At 34.0% G+C, this 17,543-nt stretch overlaps 2 protein-coding genes across 3 annotated transcripts in view; one reads left to right on the top strand and one right to left on the bottom strand.

The window, feature by feature from the left end:
• The window catches only part of EFL1 (elongation factor like GTPase 1), a 208,710-nt gene that overhangs the window by 31,576 nt on the left and 159,591 nt on the right, over positions 1-17,543 (top strand). Inside the window, exons 8-12 of the mRNA XM_051981171.1 lie at positions 2,647-2,770; positions 4,185-4,261; positions 4,924-5,060; positions 6,342-6,464; positions 8,259-8,358. Of these exons, the coding sequence (XP_051837131.1) occupies positions 2,647-2,770; positions 4,185-4,261; positions 4,924-5,060; positions 6,342-6,464; positions 8,259-8,358 (561 nt within the window). The remainder of the gene's footprint in view (positions 1-2,646; positions 2,771-4,184; positions 4,262-4,923; positions 5,061-6,341; positions 6,465-8,258; positions 8,359-17,543) is intronic.
• Positions 1-17,543, bottom strand: part of SAXO2 (stabilizer of axonemal microtubules 2) — a 93,523-nt gene that overhangs the window by 64,739 nt on the left and 11,241 nt on the right. The window contains exon 2 of one of the 2 annotated variants that reach the window (XM_051981174.1): positions 13,313-13,346. The exons of the other annotated variant lie outside the window; for it this stretch is intronic. Within the exon in view, the coding sequence (XP_051837134.1) occupies positions 13,313-13,317 (5 nt within the window). The 5' untranslated portion in view covers positions 13,318-13,346. The remainder of the gene's footprint in view (positions 1-13,312; positions 13,347-17,543) is intronic. 2 annotated transcript variants of the gene reach the window in all.

The following is a 17,543-nucleotide window of genomic DNA, read 5'->3' as shown; positions in this document are numbered from 1 at the left end:
AATATTATGTCTGATAAACTGTTAAGAGAATTAATTGGTTATGGTTCCCAATTCATTAATAAAGAGATGGTCTACTCTTCTCAGAAGGAAAACAAAATTTTTATTTTTAGTGCTATCTCTAAGAAAGAGTCCAAATCTCATAAATTTAAGGACATTCAAGCTAAAAAGAGTTTAGATCATATGCCCTATGAAACAATTAGATGGCATAGTTGATGGATTTGGATTTTGGACAACCTGAATTCAAATCTTCTTTCAGATTTGAACTGAGTTGAACCGAGTGACCCATGGGCAAGGCAACTCAGCCTTGGTTTCCTCATCTCCAAATTTAGGATTATAATACCATTTACTTCCTAGGTTTATTGAGTCAAAATGAGATAACACGTGTAATAAACTTGATAAATTTTTTAAAAAAGATTATATCCTCCTCAATGAGAGCCATCACATGCAAGCATTTAGTGTAATCACCAAGATTGGGAGAAAATCCCTCCCTGGAGAAAAGTAGACAGAATTAGAATATTTGATCCAAACTAACATCTACGGAAGACAAGGCCAGATTGGAAGCAGAATGTCTTAACAATGTTGGGTTATAAGAGGTTTAAAAAACAGAGGTAGAAGCTGGAGGCAAGAAACAGGTTTTTGAATGGGAGTATTCCCATTCTGTGTCCTCAAACTTCTCGACTTTATAGTGATATTGCCAATCTCTGCTTTGTAATGATGTGTTATAAACCAGTCTCAGCATTAATCCTGCATACACAGCCACAGACCCAAGGATAGTAATGGTTTTGGTGAGGACACTTAGACCTAGGGATGGAGTTTTGTTTCTCCTTTTTGTCAGTTAGTAATGAGCCATAGTTATAGTCTACATTTCCTGATTTCCAATCTAGTACATTTTTCTATATTCTATGGTACTCATCTTTGTTTTTCTTACTAATATTGTTTTATTAGGAAAGATTCTTGGGTGAACTAGGAATTGCTATGATACATAAAAGATACCTTAGAAGTCCTCTAATGTCTTTTCTTCCACCTAGTGTAGGAACTTACTCTTGCACACTAATGACATAATTGCTGACCTATTCTAAATATCTTCCATGTGTTCATGGAAGGAGTGAATGAAGTTTAGATGGTTCTATTTTGATCAAGTGCTGAATACAGTACATCTAGGATTCTCCTATAAAATCCACGTGTTGAAAGGGTGCAGTCAAATTCTATATTAAAAATTGCAGACATCAAGTGAATCATAAAAGTCTAAGTTTCATTGCCTTTGATTTGCTTTCAGAAAATGCTGGCATCTTTTAAGACACTGTCTTGAATGACATATTATTTGCAACATCACTTTTTAGAATGTTGTTTAGAAGAAGAATGTCTCTGGATTCCAAGGTCATATGCTCACAACTAACTTAGGTCTCTAAAGAAATAAAGTTTTCTGTGAAACAGGAATATTTCTTATTTCAGTCTCACAATGATAATTCAACAACTGTATTCAGATTGAGCTCTGTTCCTTCATTGAAAGTTGCATATGAATAAAAACTTATTATTTCTTATTTTACTTTTTGAGGATCAGTAATTTATTCTATAGAGGCAGTAGCAAAAAGTACACCCTAAAGAATGAAGGGAAAAGAGACCTAGAATAATATCTCCATCTAGCCATTTATGTACTATATAGTCCTAGGGGAATGACTTTTTCTTTTTGAGAATGTGACAGCTACTTATGAAGCACTAATGATGGAAAATAACATTTTGACTACTTTTTTTTTTCAATTTCATATTTTTGTTCTGGAGACAATATCAAAGAGGACAATAGTACTTGCCATATTGAGCTCTCAGGTTTGCCGTCAAATTCAAATTAAATAAAGCACCTTCTAAAGCTCTATCAATGGTATTTGCTGCTATTATTATTAGAGATGGCTTATGAAAAGCTATGCTCATCAAATGTCATCTCTAGCATAACTGGAATTTAGAAAGCCTTGGAGTGCAGGCCAGGCAATGAATTATACGTCCTCTATTTGACTGCTAGCCTTATTTCAAGGAAAATCAGTAGCAATGTTTTGACCAAGTGATGAATTTTTTTTGGCCTCAGCAGTTCATAAATCCACCTATTAAGAATATGGATGGATTGTGTATATTTCTCTCTTAGTGGAGGAAATTCCTTCACTGATAAAATCTCACAGATCTTTTGATGTATAGAGAAAAAGATTAAGGCAGAAATGTATACCTTATGTATATTCTACATCTACTTAAAATCACAGTGCTTGTTGGGATGTTTTTCCAAGAAGTTGAACTCATTTTAGTTTGAGATTGGGAAGGGGCATTGACAGAATCAGCACTCATAAAATACAGGCATCTTTGAATCCAGAAGTCCTAGGTGCAAGTCTTGACCACAATACCATTTATTTGTGTGAACACAAGCAAAGTGCTTGACCTCTTTAGGTATCCCTCTAATATTAAAAGTCACAGAAAAGTTGATTGTCATGAAATGATGAATTCCACAGAAGCAATGAATAGACCTTTCTTCATGGTTTGAAAATCCCAATCTCCATCTGCTCCATAGGCCTACTTTCCTTCTCTTCCTTACTTTACTTATGAAATCAACAAAGTATAGCGTGTTTTGTATAATTCATAATGCTATGGAAAATCACTTTCTTTCAGGATTGAGCATTTTGCCAAACTATACAGCCAAAAACTTGGCATCAAGACTGATGTTCTTTTGAAGACTTTATGGGGAGATTATTACCTAAATACAAAATCAAAGAAGATTATGAAAGCTGACCAGGTAAATATAGTAAAGTCAAGCCTTACTTTGTAGTGGGAATTACTATTGCTAAATTAAAGAAAATTAAATCTTTTAAGGTTTTCTACCAATAGATATAAGCAATAGCTGATAATTTAGTATTCTTCCTTATTCAATATAGTATGGAAATTATGATCTTAATAAATTTTTCAACACATGTAGCACAAATATAAGTAATATTCTCTTCATGTTCATTTATGCCATTCAGAGTTGGTTAATGCTTAAAAGCTTTCTTTCCCAGTTATTGTCCTTGAGATAAAATTTTTTATTGACCTTTAAAGCTTATATAGCATAACATCTCATTTCCTCATAGTTCGGAGTTAAGAGATTCAGGTTCGAGTCCTGGTTCTTGTGTGACTTCCCCTTTCTGGTCTCTATATAAAGTCAGAAGTTTAGACTTTTAGACTTTTATCTCTTAGAGATCTGAAAAAAACTATTGACTAATGTTAAGGTCCCTTAGCTACACAAGAGCTCTGGGGAAATCATAGAGAACCACACATTTTATAAATCAGAGATTGTGTATTTGCCATTTATCATACATGTCACAGCAATCTGGGGCCACTTAATGTAGTGGTGCAAACATTCTTTGGCATTTCATTGGTCCCTATGGGACTCTGTGTTATAATGCAATACAGTATTTACTATTCATAATGACAGTCCTGAGTTATAAAGAAAATGCTAAGGTATGTTTAATATACTCTATATAAAAAGTAAGGAAGTGAATATGACATAGTACAAAGAGTTCCATATGAAGGAACTACTCAAGCAGAATTAAAACAGAAACTACCTTGGCGTCTGTACTGGGTAAGAGATAATGCTTCTATTGAACATTTGTGGCAAGAGCAGTGGAAGTAGCCATAGAAATTAATGTTGTTTGAATTGAATTGAAATGGCAGCATTAATGGTGGAGCAGCTGCAAGAGCAGGGTTTCCGTTTTTCATTGTTAAGTATTATTTGTGTTACTGTTTGCCACCATTGGTTTGGATAATTGAAATTGGCTCTGAGTGCTGAACTACAGGTTATGCTAAACTGAAAATTATATTGAGTAAATATTTGCAAACTGATGAGACATATAGTTGATAAAGAATCAAGTGTGAAATTGAATCATGTTAAGACATCTGTCAAATGTTCAAGATCTTGACAGACAATCTGGTGGAGACCAGAGAGCACAGCCATCAGCACACATGGATGGGAATTCTGGCTTCAGCACTTGCTAGATTGGTGACTGTGACCAAATCAGTTCGTCTCTTTATACCTTCGTTTCACCTGTAAAATGAGGGTTAATATCCTTTTCACATTATTGGGACTGTTTGTGTAGAAAGCCTTTTGGGAAACATAAAAGTCACATTTATATGTGAGTTATTATAATTCTAATCATATATATTCTTTCTTACAGACAAAAGGAAAGAAACCTTTATTTGTACAGTTGGTCCTGGAAAATATATGGAGTCTCTATGAAGCAGTCTTGAAAAAGTAAGATTATAATATAGTTTGATATTCTGATCAGTTCTGTTTAAGTGGCATACTAGTCTTAGGCACTTATGCTTCAGGAAGAGTGCAGTTGACAAGGAATGGGTATAGATGTTTTCAACAGATTTGATTGGATTTGGTGAACCAAACATTATTGTTAATATTCAGCCCAAGTAAAAATCATGGCTAGAGGATATTATTAGCCAAGATTGTACAAGGTAGAATGGTAACAGTATGATGATAATAGCTTTGTGTTATCAACAAGGCACTAAAAGATAAATTGAGTCATTGAAGTCAGTTTCTGTGAGAAAAAAAATTGACATCTATGCCCATTATAAGATTAATTTAATAAAATTTGCCTTCAGTATGTAGAAATTAAAGTTAATTTTGTTATAATTTTTTGCTGAATTATAAGCTAATTTTCTTTTTCACCATTTGCAAATGTATGTTGTTGATAATGTGGTTTGTCATGAAAGACTTGGAATCTCCCATTTTGAAAATTAAAAAAAGAAAGAACAGGTTGTTTTTGCACTATGGCAACAATACCCCTCCTAGTCTTTTATTGGAAAAATAAAAGTTGGAAACAATAGCCAATTTAATTTTACTTCTGTTTCTGTGTGTATAGAAATATAATCTCGTGTTTTTGTTTTCTTGAACAATTGTAGGGATAAAGAAAAAATTGATAAAATAGTAAGTTCGTTGGGATTAAAAATTGGAGCTCGAGAGGCCCGTCATTCTGACCCTAAAGTTCAGATAAATGCCATTTGCAGCCAGTGGCTTCCAATATCAAATAGTGTTCTTGGTATCCTTTTTTGAAATTACCTACTATTGATAATCCATGAAGACCTTTGAAAATAAAACTCTTCAAGTTGAAGCTTTTTATGATAATGTTATGAACTTTTTTTAAGGCCTTGCCTATGGTATTTGTTTTTCATCTTTAGAGATTATCCTTTTCCCCATAACACTTTAAACTGATTCTAACATGTATAGGGAAGAAGGTGACCTAAATTTATCATAGGTGACCTACATTTGTCATATTTATTATCTATAGTTTAATAAAATACTTTTTTTTTTCTTTTGGGGGGGTCACTGGTTAATTTGATAATGGTTTCTACTAGGAATTTGGTTGGTTCCATTTGAATATCACTGTATCATCAACTGATTACCATTTGCTCTCATGCCTTTTTTCTCTTGTCTGCTCTTAACTGAGTCAGTTAATTAAATACATTTAGAATGTTTTCCTTTTCTTGGGACTTTAGTAAACAACTTTAGTTGTTTATACTCTGTATGGGTCTGGAAAACTATATACATTTGAATATTTATAAATAAAATCATAATTGCAGTTATGAAAATAAATGTTTCAAAGAAGTCTGTGGTAAATATTTTAAAATGTAGATAATGATGCTCTTAATTTTAAATTCACATTCTTTTGTGTGAGAAAAGTTCATATTCTTTAATTGAGAAGTATAAGTATATAGTGATTAGAGCTCTGGCTGCAAGGTCAAGGCTATGTATGGATATTTTGAGTTCTGCCTCTGATGCTTATCCTAGCCATATCACCAGCACCAGCATCATATTCCTCAGTGCCTCAGATTACTCTCTAAGGCTAAAAAAGCTGCAAAGTAGGTGCCCATTTACATTGGTTTTTCATGAATTCCCTATATTTATTGAAATCAAAGGTCCAGTCTTATAAAATTTTAAAAAATTATTTTAGTTTTCTTTAAATGAAAATTACATCTCTATTCTTATTACAATATCATCTTATAACAGCAGTTCTGTGCTTGAGAATTTTGCTCTTTCTGGGGATTATCTAGTACATCTGTCCTAGAAATCTCTAGCCCTGTCATACCTGGCACATTGCATTGTGGTGAAGACCAAAATATATGCAATGTGATTTGCTAACCTTACAGTTATCTGTAATCTGTCTTATCATCTCTCCTATTCTGCTAATTTTGGTCTATATCATTTGATAAGGAAATCTAGTTTTTTTAATCTAGTACAAAGAATTTTTTTTAAATCTAGTACAAAGAATTGGGGACAAGTCCTCATTCATTGGCTTTGAATCCTTAACAGTAGGTTTTAGATATGGTATGTCAAAAACTCCCTAGTCCCCTTGACATCCCAGCTGAGCGGGTGGAGAGATTGCTTTGCACTGGAGCAAGGACATTTGATTCTCTTCCACCAGAAACCCAGGAACTAAAGACAGGTAAGTTAACTTAGAAATGATTTAAGCTCATTCTAATGCTACAGGTCCAGGATTTGATATTCTGGTCACTAGACATTATGTAATTTCACATTTGGATCTAGTCTTGGTAATAATGGTTTTTAAATTCACATGTATTTGAGCTTTGGAACTTTAGGATTAGAATTGCTACATTTATTTGTCTTTGCAGCACCTAGCACTGTGCCTGGTACATCCTAAGAAGTCATGACACGATTGTAGATTGATTATGGTTGAACCGATGATATTCATTTGGGTCTAGTGCTGCTTTTGAATGGATTTTCTCTCTTAAGAGTAAAGTCAGTATTTGAAATCTTTGATTTTGGGTCTATAAGCAAATAACACACCCATATTGATTCTTTAGGGATGACACTTTGGGGATGTTTAGTAAGCTTAAAATATGATCTGCCATTACTGAAATAATGTTAAACCTGCTTTTGAGAAATACACACACAGCAGGAACAGGAATAGCAGCAGCATTTAACCATAACCTATGATGAACCAAGATTCCAAAAATGAACATATTTAAGTGTTCTGAGTGAGTTCACAAGGAAATTGATTTAGATCATCCTTGGAAGGACAGCATTATTAGAAGATTGATTCTCACTTTGGTTTAAAAATGTAAGTGCACTTCACCAGAAAAGAGTTCTGAAACGTTCATTGGTAGAATCCTCAAAACTCCATTTAAACAACAGTATACTTTTCCTTCCCATAGAAAACAACTTGTTGCTTTACAATAATATGAAGTTAGGTGATATTTTTCAAAATTTTAGGTGAAACTCATTTAGACTCTTTTTTTTGGGGGGGGGGGACTTGTTAATGTTATGGAAAGTAAATCCTCTGGTTGTGTTAATGCAGTGCAGAATAAAGCTAACTCTTCTCTTGTCACCAAGTTCTGGAAGGCTAGCAGAAAAATCATTATTAATAAAAGCACAGGATACAAAATGTTTATAAGCAACCCGCATCAGCTTGTACACATGATGGATTACATATTTGAGCAACATACGCAAGAATTACTATATCATTCCCAGCTTGGGAGCTGGTGCTTCTGAGTTATTAGAACCCTTCCTCTCCTGTGAGTGTGGAAATACTCCAGTTACTTCAGCATTTCCTAATACCATTGGCTGCAGAGCAGCTAGGGAAATTTGTTCTAGAACATTAAAATAGTATTTTTGAAATTGTTTCAAGAGAATTTGGTGGTATTTTCCTATTAACAGTATTCTGCCATAGTTGTATTTCCTGGCATCCCTTGAATGTGAAATTGTAGCATGGAATCATAGGATTATAGTTCTAGAGCTAGAAGGGATGTGTGAGGCTACGGGAGCTTCAAATACTGTAGCTTGGACTACTTAAGGAAGGCTTCCTAACTTTACAGGCTATCTCACCCACACTGCCTGGATACATGTTAGCTCTTCTCAGGAGTGTTACTTCTCTGGATAAGATGGCCTGCCCGCTCCTGATTTATTATTCCACTTATTTCTTCTGTATTTTGAGGAGAAGCTATCCTTAATTCTGGGGCCAATAATCCAACCATTTACTACAAATAATAGGTATACAAATCAATCATTACAAATTACTTTGATTTTTTTTTCCTGAGTAAAGAAAGGAAATACTTTTGTTCTCTGGAAAAGCAATCTTTTAAGTGGATTTTAAAAATAATTATTATGATCATGGAATAGTTTTACCTTTAAATGCTGTTTTATTTTAAACCTCACTTATTCTAAGATGGTTTTTTTATAGTAGATGAAGAAAAAGTATGACTGTTTCTTATTTATTTAGCTTTTATGAATTGTGGAAGTGAAGACACAGCCCCAGTGATCATCTTTGTTTCTAAAATGTTTGCGGTCGATGCAAAAAGTTTGCCTTGTAACAAACCAAGGTAAGTTTCAAAGAGAAATTGGATGTTTCTTCCGGTGGAGTTAGTTAAAATGGAAGTGTGTATGTTGGAGAAGGGGAGTCAGGTTATAACTTTTCCTGACTAGCTCATAATTTATCACCATCAGAAATAAATTAATATTCACTCTCAATGACATTTCATTCCTTTGCATCACCTTTGTAGTTGTGCCATGTACATGATACTGTATTAGTAATTTCTACTGCTATGCTGCTGTTTTCATGTGTCTAGTTATTTAATATCTGCTTCTTCCTTGCCTAATCATCTGTACATATGAATTCCAAAGCTGGAATAATGTGCTTGTGTGCTCTGCATAAGATTATATCGTTCTTTCCCTTGCATTTAAAAAGATTTCTCAGAGCATCAGCCCTGGATTCAGGAAGACCTGAGTTCAAATGTGACCTCAGACACTTGACACTAGCGATGTGTCCCCGGGCAAGTTGCATAATTCCAGTTGCCTCACATCAATATCAGTCATAAGAAAAAATCTCCTGTGTGCTTCTTTCTGTTGGAGGTTTTGAGTTGTCAGTCTAGCACGTGAGACTTGGATTTTTCACAGAATACCTACATACCACAGAGAACAGAATTTTCTTTCATTAAAAACATTAAAAGCATTTATTAAATTACTGAAATCCAAGACCTATGCTTTCTTGAGCTATTCCATGCTCTCATTCATTAGAGCAACCTTAAAGTAGTTCAGTAACTTACTCTAAGGCCGCTCTCTTCTCTGCTGTCCATCACTTTAGGAGAGAAAACAAAATCATTCCCAAACATTGTGACAAAAATTTTGACTAGTAGCAACAAAGGTGTTATTGGATCTTTTAGCTGAAGTTATCTTTTCCTATCTCTAGGAGGAGTAAAGTTTGTTCCAAGGTGGACAGTTGACTAAACCTGATCAGATCTAGTCAGTATCAAAATAGCCAAATATTGTGTCTGTTTAGAGCACTGATAAAACTCTTGAGTTTGCATCTTTTTTCTATTAAAACTTACTAATTTAATTTTTAAAGAATGAAAATATTTTATAAAACTCATGATCAAACAAGTAAATGCTATTTTTAAATTGCAGTCAAGTTTATTGTGAAGGAATATTGAAGCTTTCTTCTAATGACTGCATTTTATCATTTTAATTAGAAAAGTATAATTTCTCAAGCTATATTAGGCAGCCGCTACTGAAAATTTCACCATTGTGGTACCTAGTAGGCCTTTGATCCCAGTGAACCACTTGAACATGTTAAATGGAGTTTTAAATAGGTTTAACTTCTCTAGGAAATGATCCTTTCACATCTGTGGTATGATGAATATTTTGACAGGTCTTTGGTGTGCAATGAAAAAAGATGTTGTGTGACATTTTGGAAATAATTTGTTTCTTCTCACTAAATTAGGCTTTTTTTAATATTAACTTGGCAGTTTTAGAAAGGTCTTGAAACAATTTCAGAGCCTCTTGGTTTAAGTTCATATAAAATTTGTATAAAGCTATTATAGCATTTAATATTTCAATCTAAACATTTCCAAAATATGGAGCTTTGTGAATGAATTCACATTTGAATTTGGCATAGATTATCCATTGGATCATTGATGTTTATAGTTATTCTATAAGAGATCATAATGTATAGGTATGCTTTTCTTTATTGTCTGATCTTGTGGACTTTTTTAATATGGTGAAGGGCATTTCATATACTTCATTTTTTTAAAAGGACTAGCTTGTAGCTCAGTGAAAGAAGACTGAATTTGGAATTCAAAGGCCTAGTTCAACAGGTTGCTAGGTATTCTAGGACTAATCAGTTAACTTGGTTCAGTTTTCTCATTTGTTAAATAAAGGAATTAGTTGTGATGATTTTGGTCCCCTCCTGCTTGGGTGATGGCAGACTGACTGGAAAGGCAGAGAGGTGTGTGAAAATAGTGCCAGAACTTGAATCAGAAGTCTAGAGTTCAAATATGTCTCTTACAAGCTGTGTGGTCTTGGACAATTTCATTTCACTTGTATATCACTTCAAAATAATGAAAATGATCCAGTCTGAGACTGGATTTGAAGTCTCATATAACTCTAGGCCTAGCATTCTATGCCCTGTGCCACCTAGTAGCTTCTAAAAGGAGGATAGAATCACAGAATGCCAGAGCAACAAGAGGTCTTTAGCACTCCTTTGGCCCTATTTCTCCATTTTAAAAATAAAGAAATGAGGGTACACTGTAAAAACAACATATCCAAGATCATATTGCTAAGGAAACAGTAGTCAGGATTTGAAGCCAGGTATCCTGACTTCTCACCTGTTCTACCTTAGATAGCATTGTCACTCTCAAAAAGATAATTCTACTGAGACTCAAATCAATGAGTATTTGTGAAAATGCTTTATAACTATAGAGTCTGCTGTGATCCATAGGTTTTCTTATTCCTTTTTCTTTCCTTTCTCCTCTACTCCTCTCATCTTAGTCATATGGCTCAGCATAACTGAGAAAGGTAGTCCAGTTTGTTAAAACCATTTTTTAAAAGTGTACATGACATCCATCCACTGTACTGTCTAGCTGCCGCAGTTATATATGACATAGAATACTTTTCATAAAAGAAGATTTTGATAGTAGAAAAATGTGTTGCAGAATAGAGTGGAGGCTTTGTCTTTTTGAGGAAGGAAAGGAAGCTTCAGATGCTAGTGGTAATCTTTATACATTTTGTAATTTTGCTTTAGACCAGCTCATGGTATATTGCAGCTGGAAACAATCTTAAAAACCATTTAATCCAACCCTGATGTTCACTGGATAGAGCTGGGCCTACTCAGGAAGATCTGTGTTCTAATGTAGCTTTTAGATGCTTAATAATTGTGTGAACTGGGCAAGTCACTTGACCTCTGTCTGCTTCTGTTTCTTCAAATATCAAATGGACATAATAATGGAGCTTTTCTCCCTTTTTTATTATTGTTAGGCTTAAATGAGATAATATTTGTAAAACATTTAGCATAGTGCACACTTGGGACTAGAGTTGTTTTCTCAAGAATCCCAGCCTATTGCTTTATAAAATGTAATTATCAATAACCTTAGATAGTCTGTATGTCCTGTATCCTATTGTTTTCCTTGTTCATTATTGGAATAGTTTGCTTAAGACCATTTGTATAGCTACTGATTCTCAAACCTTTGCGAATTGGGGAACACTATACAATTCATCATCTTGATCATTCATTTTCCACAAGTTTGAATCATTTAGGTAGATGCCAGATGACAAATTTGGCAGGTAGGGCACGCAGCCATTGGCCTGCTCTTGGGCATCTGCTCTGGAGGGGAATGTGACCATCATCAGAATACATGGTATCTTGCGTCCTTTCAGGTTTTTGCTGTATCTGTGATCTTGTCAACTTGAATACTCTATTGACCACTGCAGATTACAAGCCATTCATGCCTTCTTATCCAATATTATTATTTTCCTTATTTTTCCATAAATCTTCCCTAAAGAATCCAACCAGTGTATTTATTGAGGGTATCCTGTGCAGCATTATGTGACCGTCTGTTTTATTTAAGACTGCTGCTGCATCCCAGCTTACTCCTTTGAAGTCCAGTCAGTTCTGGCACAATCTTGCAGCCTTTATAGATCCATAGCCTCCCATTATTTTGGGGGGTCATCTACAATCCTGAGATTATGTTGTCTCATGAATATATTGTTCCATGACAACATTCCTGGGAATTTAAACTGTCAAAGAGATGTATTCATAGCAGTGAATTTAGGATCATTGAACCATCTCTCAGAATGATTTATCTTGACTAGATCCTGGTCAGTTCTGACCTCCCCATCATTGCCCATCCATAGTGACTATCCAGAATACATAGAGTGCTGGATTAGAGTCACCAGACCTGGGATTATTTCCTTCCTCTACCACTTGTACTTGTGAGACTTTGGATAAGTCTCTTCACCTGGAATTCTTTCCTTATCTATAAAATGAGGAAGTTGATGATGACATTCAAGGTACCTTCCAGCTATAAATCTGTGATCATATATACACATTTCAGCAATTGATGGACTGATTTAATTACCTATGATTTAGCTGTATGTCAATTGTGATGTAGTCTTCTGCCTGCCCCACTTTTTGGTCCAGACTTGTGATTTCATTGGTTCAGGTAAGGAACTCCTTTGACTGCTGGGGACACTGAGACAAGGGACTTTCTCATGGTCTGACAGCTAGTATATTTCTGAGATAGCACAAGTCTTACTTTTAAGGGCCTTTCACATATGAACTGTTACTGAATGTACCACGTAACTTTGGGCAAGTAATTTTACTCCCTCTGGAACTCGTTTCTTCTCAAGTCCAAAGAAGAGATTGGACTTTAAGTTCTACCCCATCTGTTAGATTCATTGTTAGTGCTTTATTTGGTATTCTCTCAATCTGTCGTGTGTATTATTCTTCTTAAGTAGAAATTTCATACCGAATACTAACACTAACATAACAAATACTAACAAGTATATACATGCATGTTTTTTAATTGGTAGAAAAATTAAAAGTTGGAAAATATAATAGGTAATATGTACTTGGGCTATTCATTTTTGAGTTGTTTTAAGGTCTCTAAAGTTAAAACGAGCCCAAGCCATTTCATGATATGTCTTATTAATAGCAAACATGATAAAAAGCACATAAACTTAAAATGCCTTGCTGCCAAGGGATTTTCTTTAGAGACTAGCTGGGCAGATAGTTTTTTGATTCCTTGGGCTAATCTTATAAGTCATCTTCAAATGACCTAACTGGCTAGATTATTCTGTGATCAAGTGTCTGTCTAAAACTTGATCAATCTATGTTTAAGATAGTTTTAACTCAAGAGAAGGGAGAAGGAAACATTTTTCTACCAACTCTCATATGATGTAATTTAAAAGTAGCCCTATAGCCAGTTATTCAAAGATCTAAGACTAATAGGCATAAGAATTCCTTTACATTTATATAGTCTTTTGTGACTTTAAAAACCTTACTTCATGTAGAACTTCTTACTTCATCTTTACAACCCTGTAGAAAAGACAGGTGGAGATTATAATGGTCATTATTTAAATTGAGGAAATGGAAGCTCAGGGAATTTTGACCTGAGCTCAGATCTTCCAGAGCTAACTTCAGCCCCTCTTAACTCAAGTTTTGGGTTTCTTTTCTTCTCCACCATGTCATCATTGCTTTAGCAAAAGTAGTGAGTATGTACTTTCACCCAGTATGAAATGGCTGGTTCTAGGCAACCTAGAATGGTCCTGATAAATGCTGATAGCCAGAAAAAGGGAATACAGACTTTATTTTGTACTAAGGAATAAATGTCAATAAATATAACTTTTCCTGAGAGTGTGCATTGGTAAAGGAGCTAAGGAAAAGAGGAAGATAAATCTTGGACCTGTGTAGGGGCTTTAATGACTACATTGCCACAACTACATCTTAATCTTATCTTCATATTACTGTGTCTTTTGTGCCCTGGGTAATTGGCTTAATTTTAAGGCAGTTCTAGTCTATGAATTTTTTTAAAAGTCTATTTATTACTATACTGTAAGGGCAGTCTAGAAGAGAGGAGAAGCTGCTGGACTTGTCAGAATTATCACTCCCTGAGTTGGAACTGTCCCTTTGACCCTTAATAGCTTTGTGACCATGGACATTTCATTCCATTTTTTGGTCTACTACCTGTTTAATAGCATTGTTATGAAGATCAAATAAAGAACTAGATGGGAAATGCTTTTCAAGCTTTAAAGAACTATTATCAATGTTAGTTATTATTACTTCTCCTTTGGTCTGCCTGTCAATTAAGAAGCTTATAAATGTATTTTGTTTATTAAGGTCACTTGTTTGTAGATTTCATTAGGAATTATGAACAACCATCCTGGACCATAAAAAAATTTATGTACTCTGCCTCTTTTTTTGTTGCTATGTAGTAAGATTTTTCTTTCATGAGAAATTGTATAAAATAGTGGAACAGATTTGCTGGAACCCTTTGCCTTTGTTCTCCCAGATTTAAGAAGAGCATTAGGGTAGTTTTATTGCCAAAGAGAAGAAATGGCATCGATAATTGTTACATGGAGAAGACAAAAGTTTTTTGAGTAATATGAATAATACTTCTGGGTTGCACTAAGCAGTAGACTGATCATATGGATTTTGAAAGCATAAGTAAGTATCTTATAAGTGAACTCAAGGCTTCAGAAAAAGAGGAGACAAAATGCGAACCAAGGACAAATATATGCTATCTTACTTGCTGTTCTACACAAAATTATTCTCATTATGCCTATGAAGCTTGAAAATTCTCAAGGAATTTTGTGCATTGGAAAATAAAAAAAGGACTAGAATTATCTCTAGGCTGATTTTCCCTTTATTAAGAGCTACTATGATTTAAAAACAAAAAACCAAATATCCTTATTACAATATCTGACTCCTCTTAAGCTAGAAGCTTAAGTTCACCTTTCTTCCTTCCTCCCCCACACTGACACCATGAAATAATTACCCTAAAATGCAGTTAAAATAGAATTCAGAATTATTTGAGTTATTTTATTATTTTAGAGTTATAAGAGACCATAAAAGTACCCACACACATTACAGATGAGAGAATGGAGGGCCAAGATGATGCAGGAAAGTGGCATAGCCATGATTCAAATTCAATGCTTCTGATTGTAAGTTTATGGCTCTTTCTGCTGTAATACAGCATATTTTGAATACAAGTGCATTCCAGGGGAAAAAAAAGTTTATTTGACTAGAATTTTCTGGGTTATTGCCTCAAATCTTTATATTGTGGGAACAGATAGTATAATAGCTTTTATTTTTTTAAACCAGAACACAATATACTAGAATCAATAAGAAAATGAGATATTTATAATTCTTTTCATTATAGTACTATTTAAATGCTAGTTATTAGTATTATTAATGCAGTTTTCCTTCTAATAAAATTTCATGCTAAGTAGATCACGTCACGTACATATCTTTGTTCTTTATATGTATTATCAACTCTCCTATTCCCTCCCTCATTCCGAGTAGTGTATTTGGTTGTGGCTCAAGTCCTCCAATATGAGTAGTTCTGGACTCAAGCGAGAATTGGGCAAATACTTTGTTTAATTAAATTAGTTATTATTTATTGGGCTTTTTGCCTATTATCCAAACCTGTTGTCTAGATCTTGATTCCTGTTTGTCAAAGTTCTTTTGTCTGTCCTGGCTGACTTTTCTGGAAAGCAGATATTTTATGCTCTGGGTCTAATTTTCTCACTTCATATGAAATCATAGGCTCATTCTTAGTTTTTTTCTGTCAGTCACACAACTTGAAACCTCCCCTACCCCCAATTTTTTTTCAGTTGTTTTTGGGTTTTTTTGTACCTAAACAAACCAGGTGGTACAAAAAGATTTCACTTTATATTTCTTAGTGCTTTATAGTTTCCAAGATTTACTTTTGTTTAGGTAATTAACCAAAATTGTCATCATTAATTGGGAAAAGGTGATTTTGTATTATAAAATAAGAAATAGTAATGGCTTTATGAAAAGTTTTAAAAACATTGTTCCATTTTCAAGGAGATAGATTCAAAGCACTGATTGCTAATGAATAATTTTTTATCATTGTGAATTATATAGGATCAGGTTGTACCTTCATTTCTTGTAAACAAAAGTATCTTTAGGAATGATTAATGTCATACAAAAAATAATGTACATAAGTAAGATGTGTCACAGCTAAGTAAATGTCAGTTCAGTTACTGAGGAAATTAATTACAAAATCACAATATATACATATATATTAATGATTTATAAGGTGATTTTATATCTATATATATGTTCTATTATTTGACTTTACAATCACCTGCACAACTATGGACAAACACAAATGCATGCATCAAAATATTGTAGTCTTCATGACTGATTGGAGGAAGTACTACTCATATTGATGAGAACACAGAATCATAGAAATAGAATATTATCCCATTTTACTGATGGGAAAACTGAAGTTTAGGAAAATCATTTGTGCAGGTATTCAGCCTCAGAACTTGAACTTTATTCTTCTGACTCCAGTACCAAGACCAGTATGCAGTCTTTGCATAATCTGCACCATGAGCGCATCTGACTGTGATATAATCAGAGCTAGTTTCCCTCAAATATTCTGCAACCATTGCTCTGATCCGGTTGATGGGTGGTAACTGAAAACAACCAGTCATAAAGTGAAAATGAGGGTGGCAAACAGATGGAGTTCTTTGGCAAAGACCCTGGAATTTGGCAGTAAGAAGGTTACAGTTTCAGAAGTGTCTCTAGGATTGATAGTCAGGTCTTAGGGAGGAAGAAAGTCAGGGAAGCAACAGTCAGTATCTGATAGGTCTTTTTAAAAAACAACCATTATTTATTTTTTAGCATTTATTCATTTTAAAATTTAAGTTCCGGATTGTCTCTTTTCTTCTTGTCTCCTCCCCACCTCATCTATTTGAAAGGCAAGCAATATGATATCAGTTAGACATGTTAAATCATATAAAATATTTTTGTATTAGCCATGTTGCCAAAAAAAAAAAAACCCCAAGAAAAATAAAGAGATAAAATTATGCTGCGATTTACATTCATACTTTATCAGTTTTCTTTCTGGAGATAGATAGCATTTTTTTTTTTTTTTTAATCATGAGTCTGTTGGAATTATCTTGCATCATTATATTGATCATTGTCTTTCACAGTTGATCAGTATGTCATCATCATTGTTACTGTGTACAGTGTTATCCTGGTTCTGCTCATTTCACTTAACTTCAGTTCATACAAATCTTCTCAGGTTTGTTTATTTGTTTTTTTAGAAACCATCTTTTTAGTTGTGTCTTATAACACAATAGTATTTTGTAACAGTCATATACCACCACTTATTTAGTCATTCTCTCAATTTCCTATTATTTGCCACCACCAAAAAAACTACTATAAGTTTTTGTACATATAAATCCTTTTCTTTTTTCTTTGATCTTTTGGGGATATAGACCCATTAGTAGTCAAAAGATATATAATTTATAGCCCTTTGAACATAGTTCCAAATTCTTCACAATGGTCGAACCAGTTCACATCCCTTCCAACATTTGTCATTATTCTTTATCATTAGCCAGAGGTGTGAAGTAGTACCTCAGAGGTGTTGCAATTTGCATTTCTCTAAACAGTAATAATTTAGATCATTTTTTAAATGTGACCATAGATAGCTTTGATTTTTTTTTTCTTCTGAAAACTGTTGTTCATGTCCTTTTGGCA

This window comes from Antechinus flavipes, chromosome 2 (genome assembly GCF_016432865.1).
Source record: "Antechinus flavipes isolate AdamAnt ecotype Samford, QLD, Australia chromosome 2, AdamAnt_v2, whole genome shotgun sequence".
In the NCBI taxonomy this organism is placed as follows: domain Eukaryota; kingdom Metazoa; phylum Chordata; class Mammalia; order Dasyuromorphia; family Dasyuridae; genus Antechinus; species Antechinus flavipes.
The sequence above is the reverse complement of the archived record's forward strand: the minus strand, read 5'-3'. Positions and strand labels throughout refer to the sequence as shown.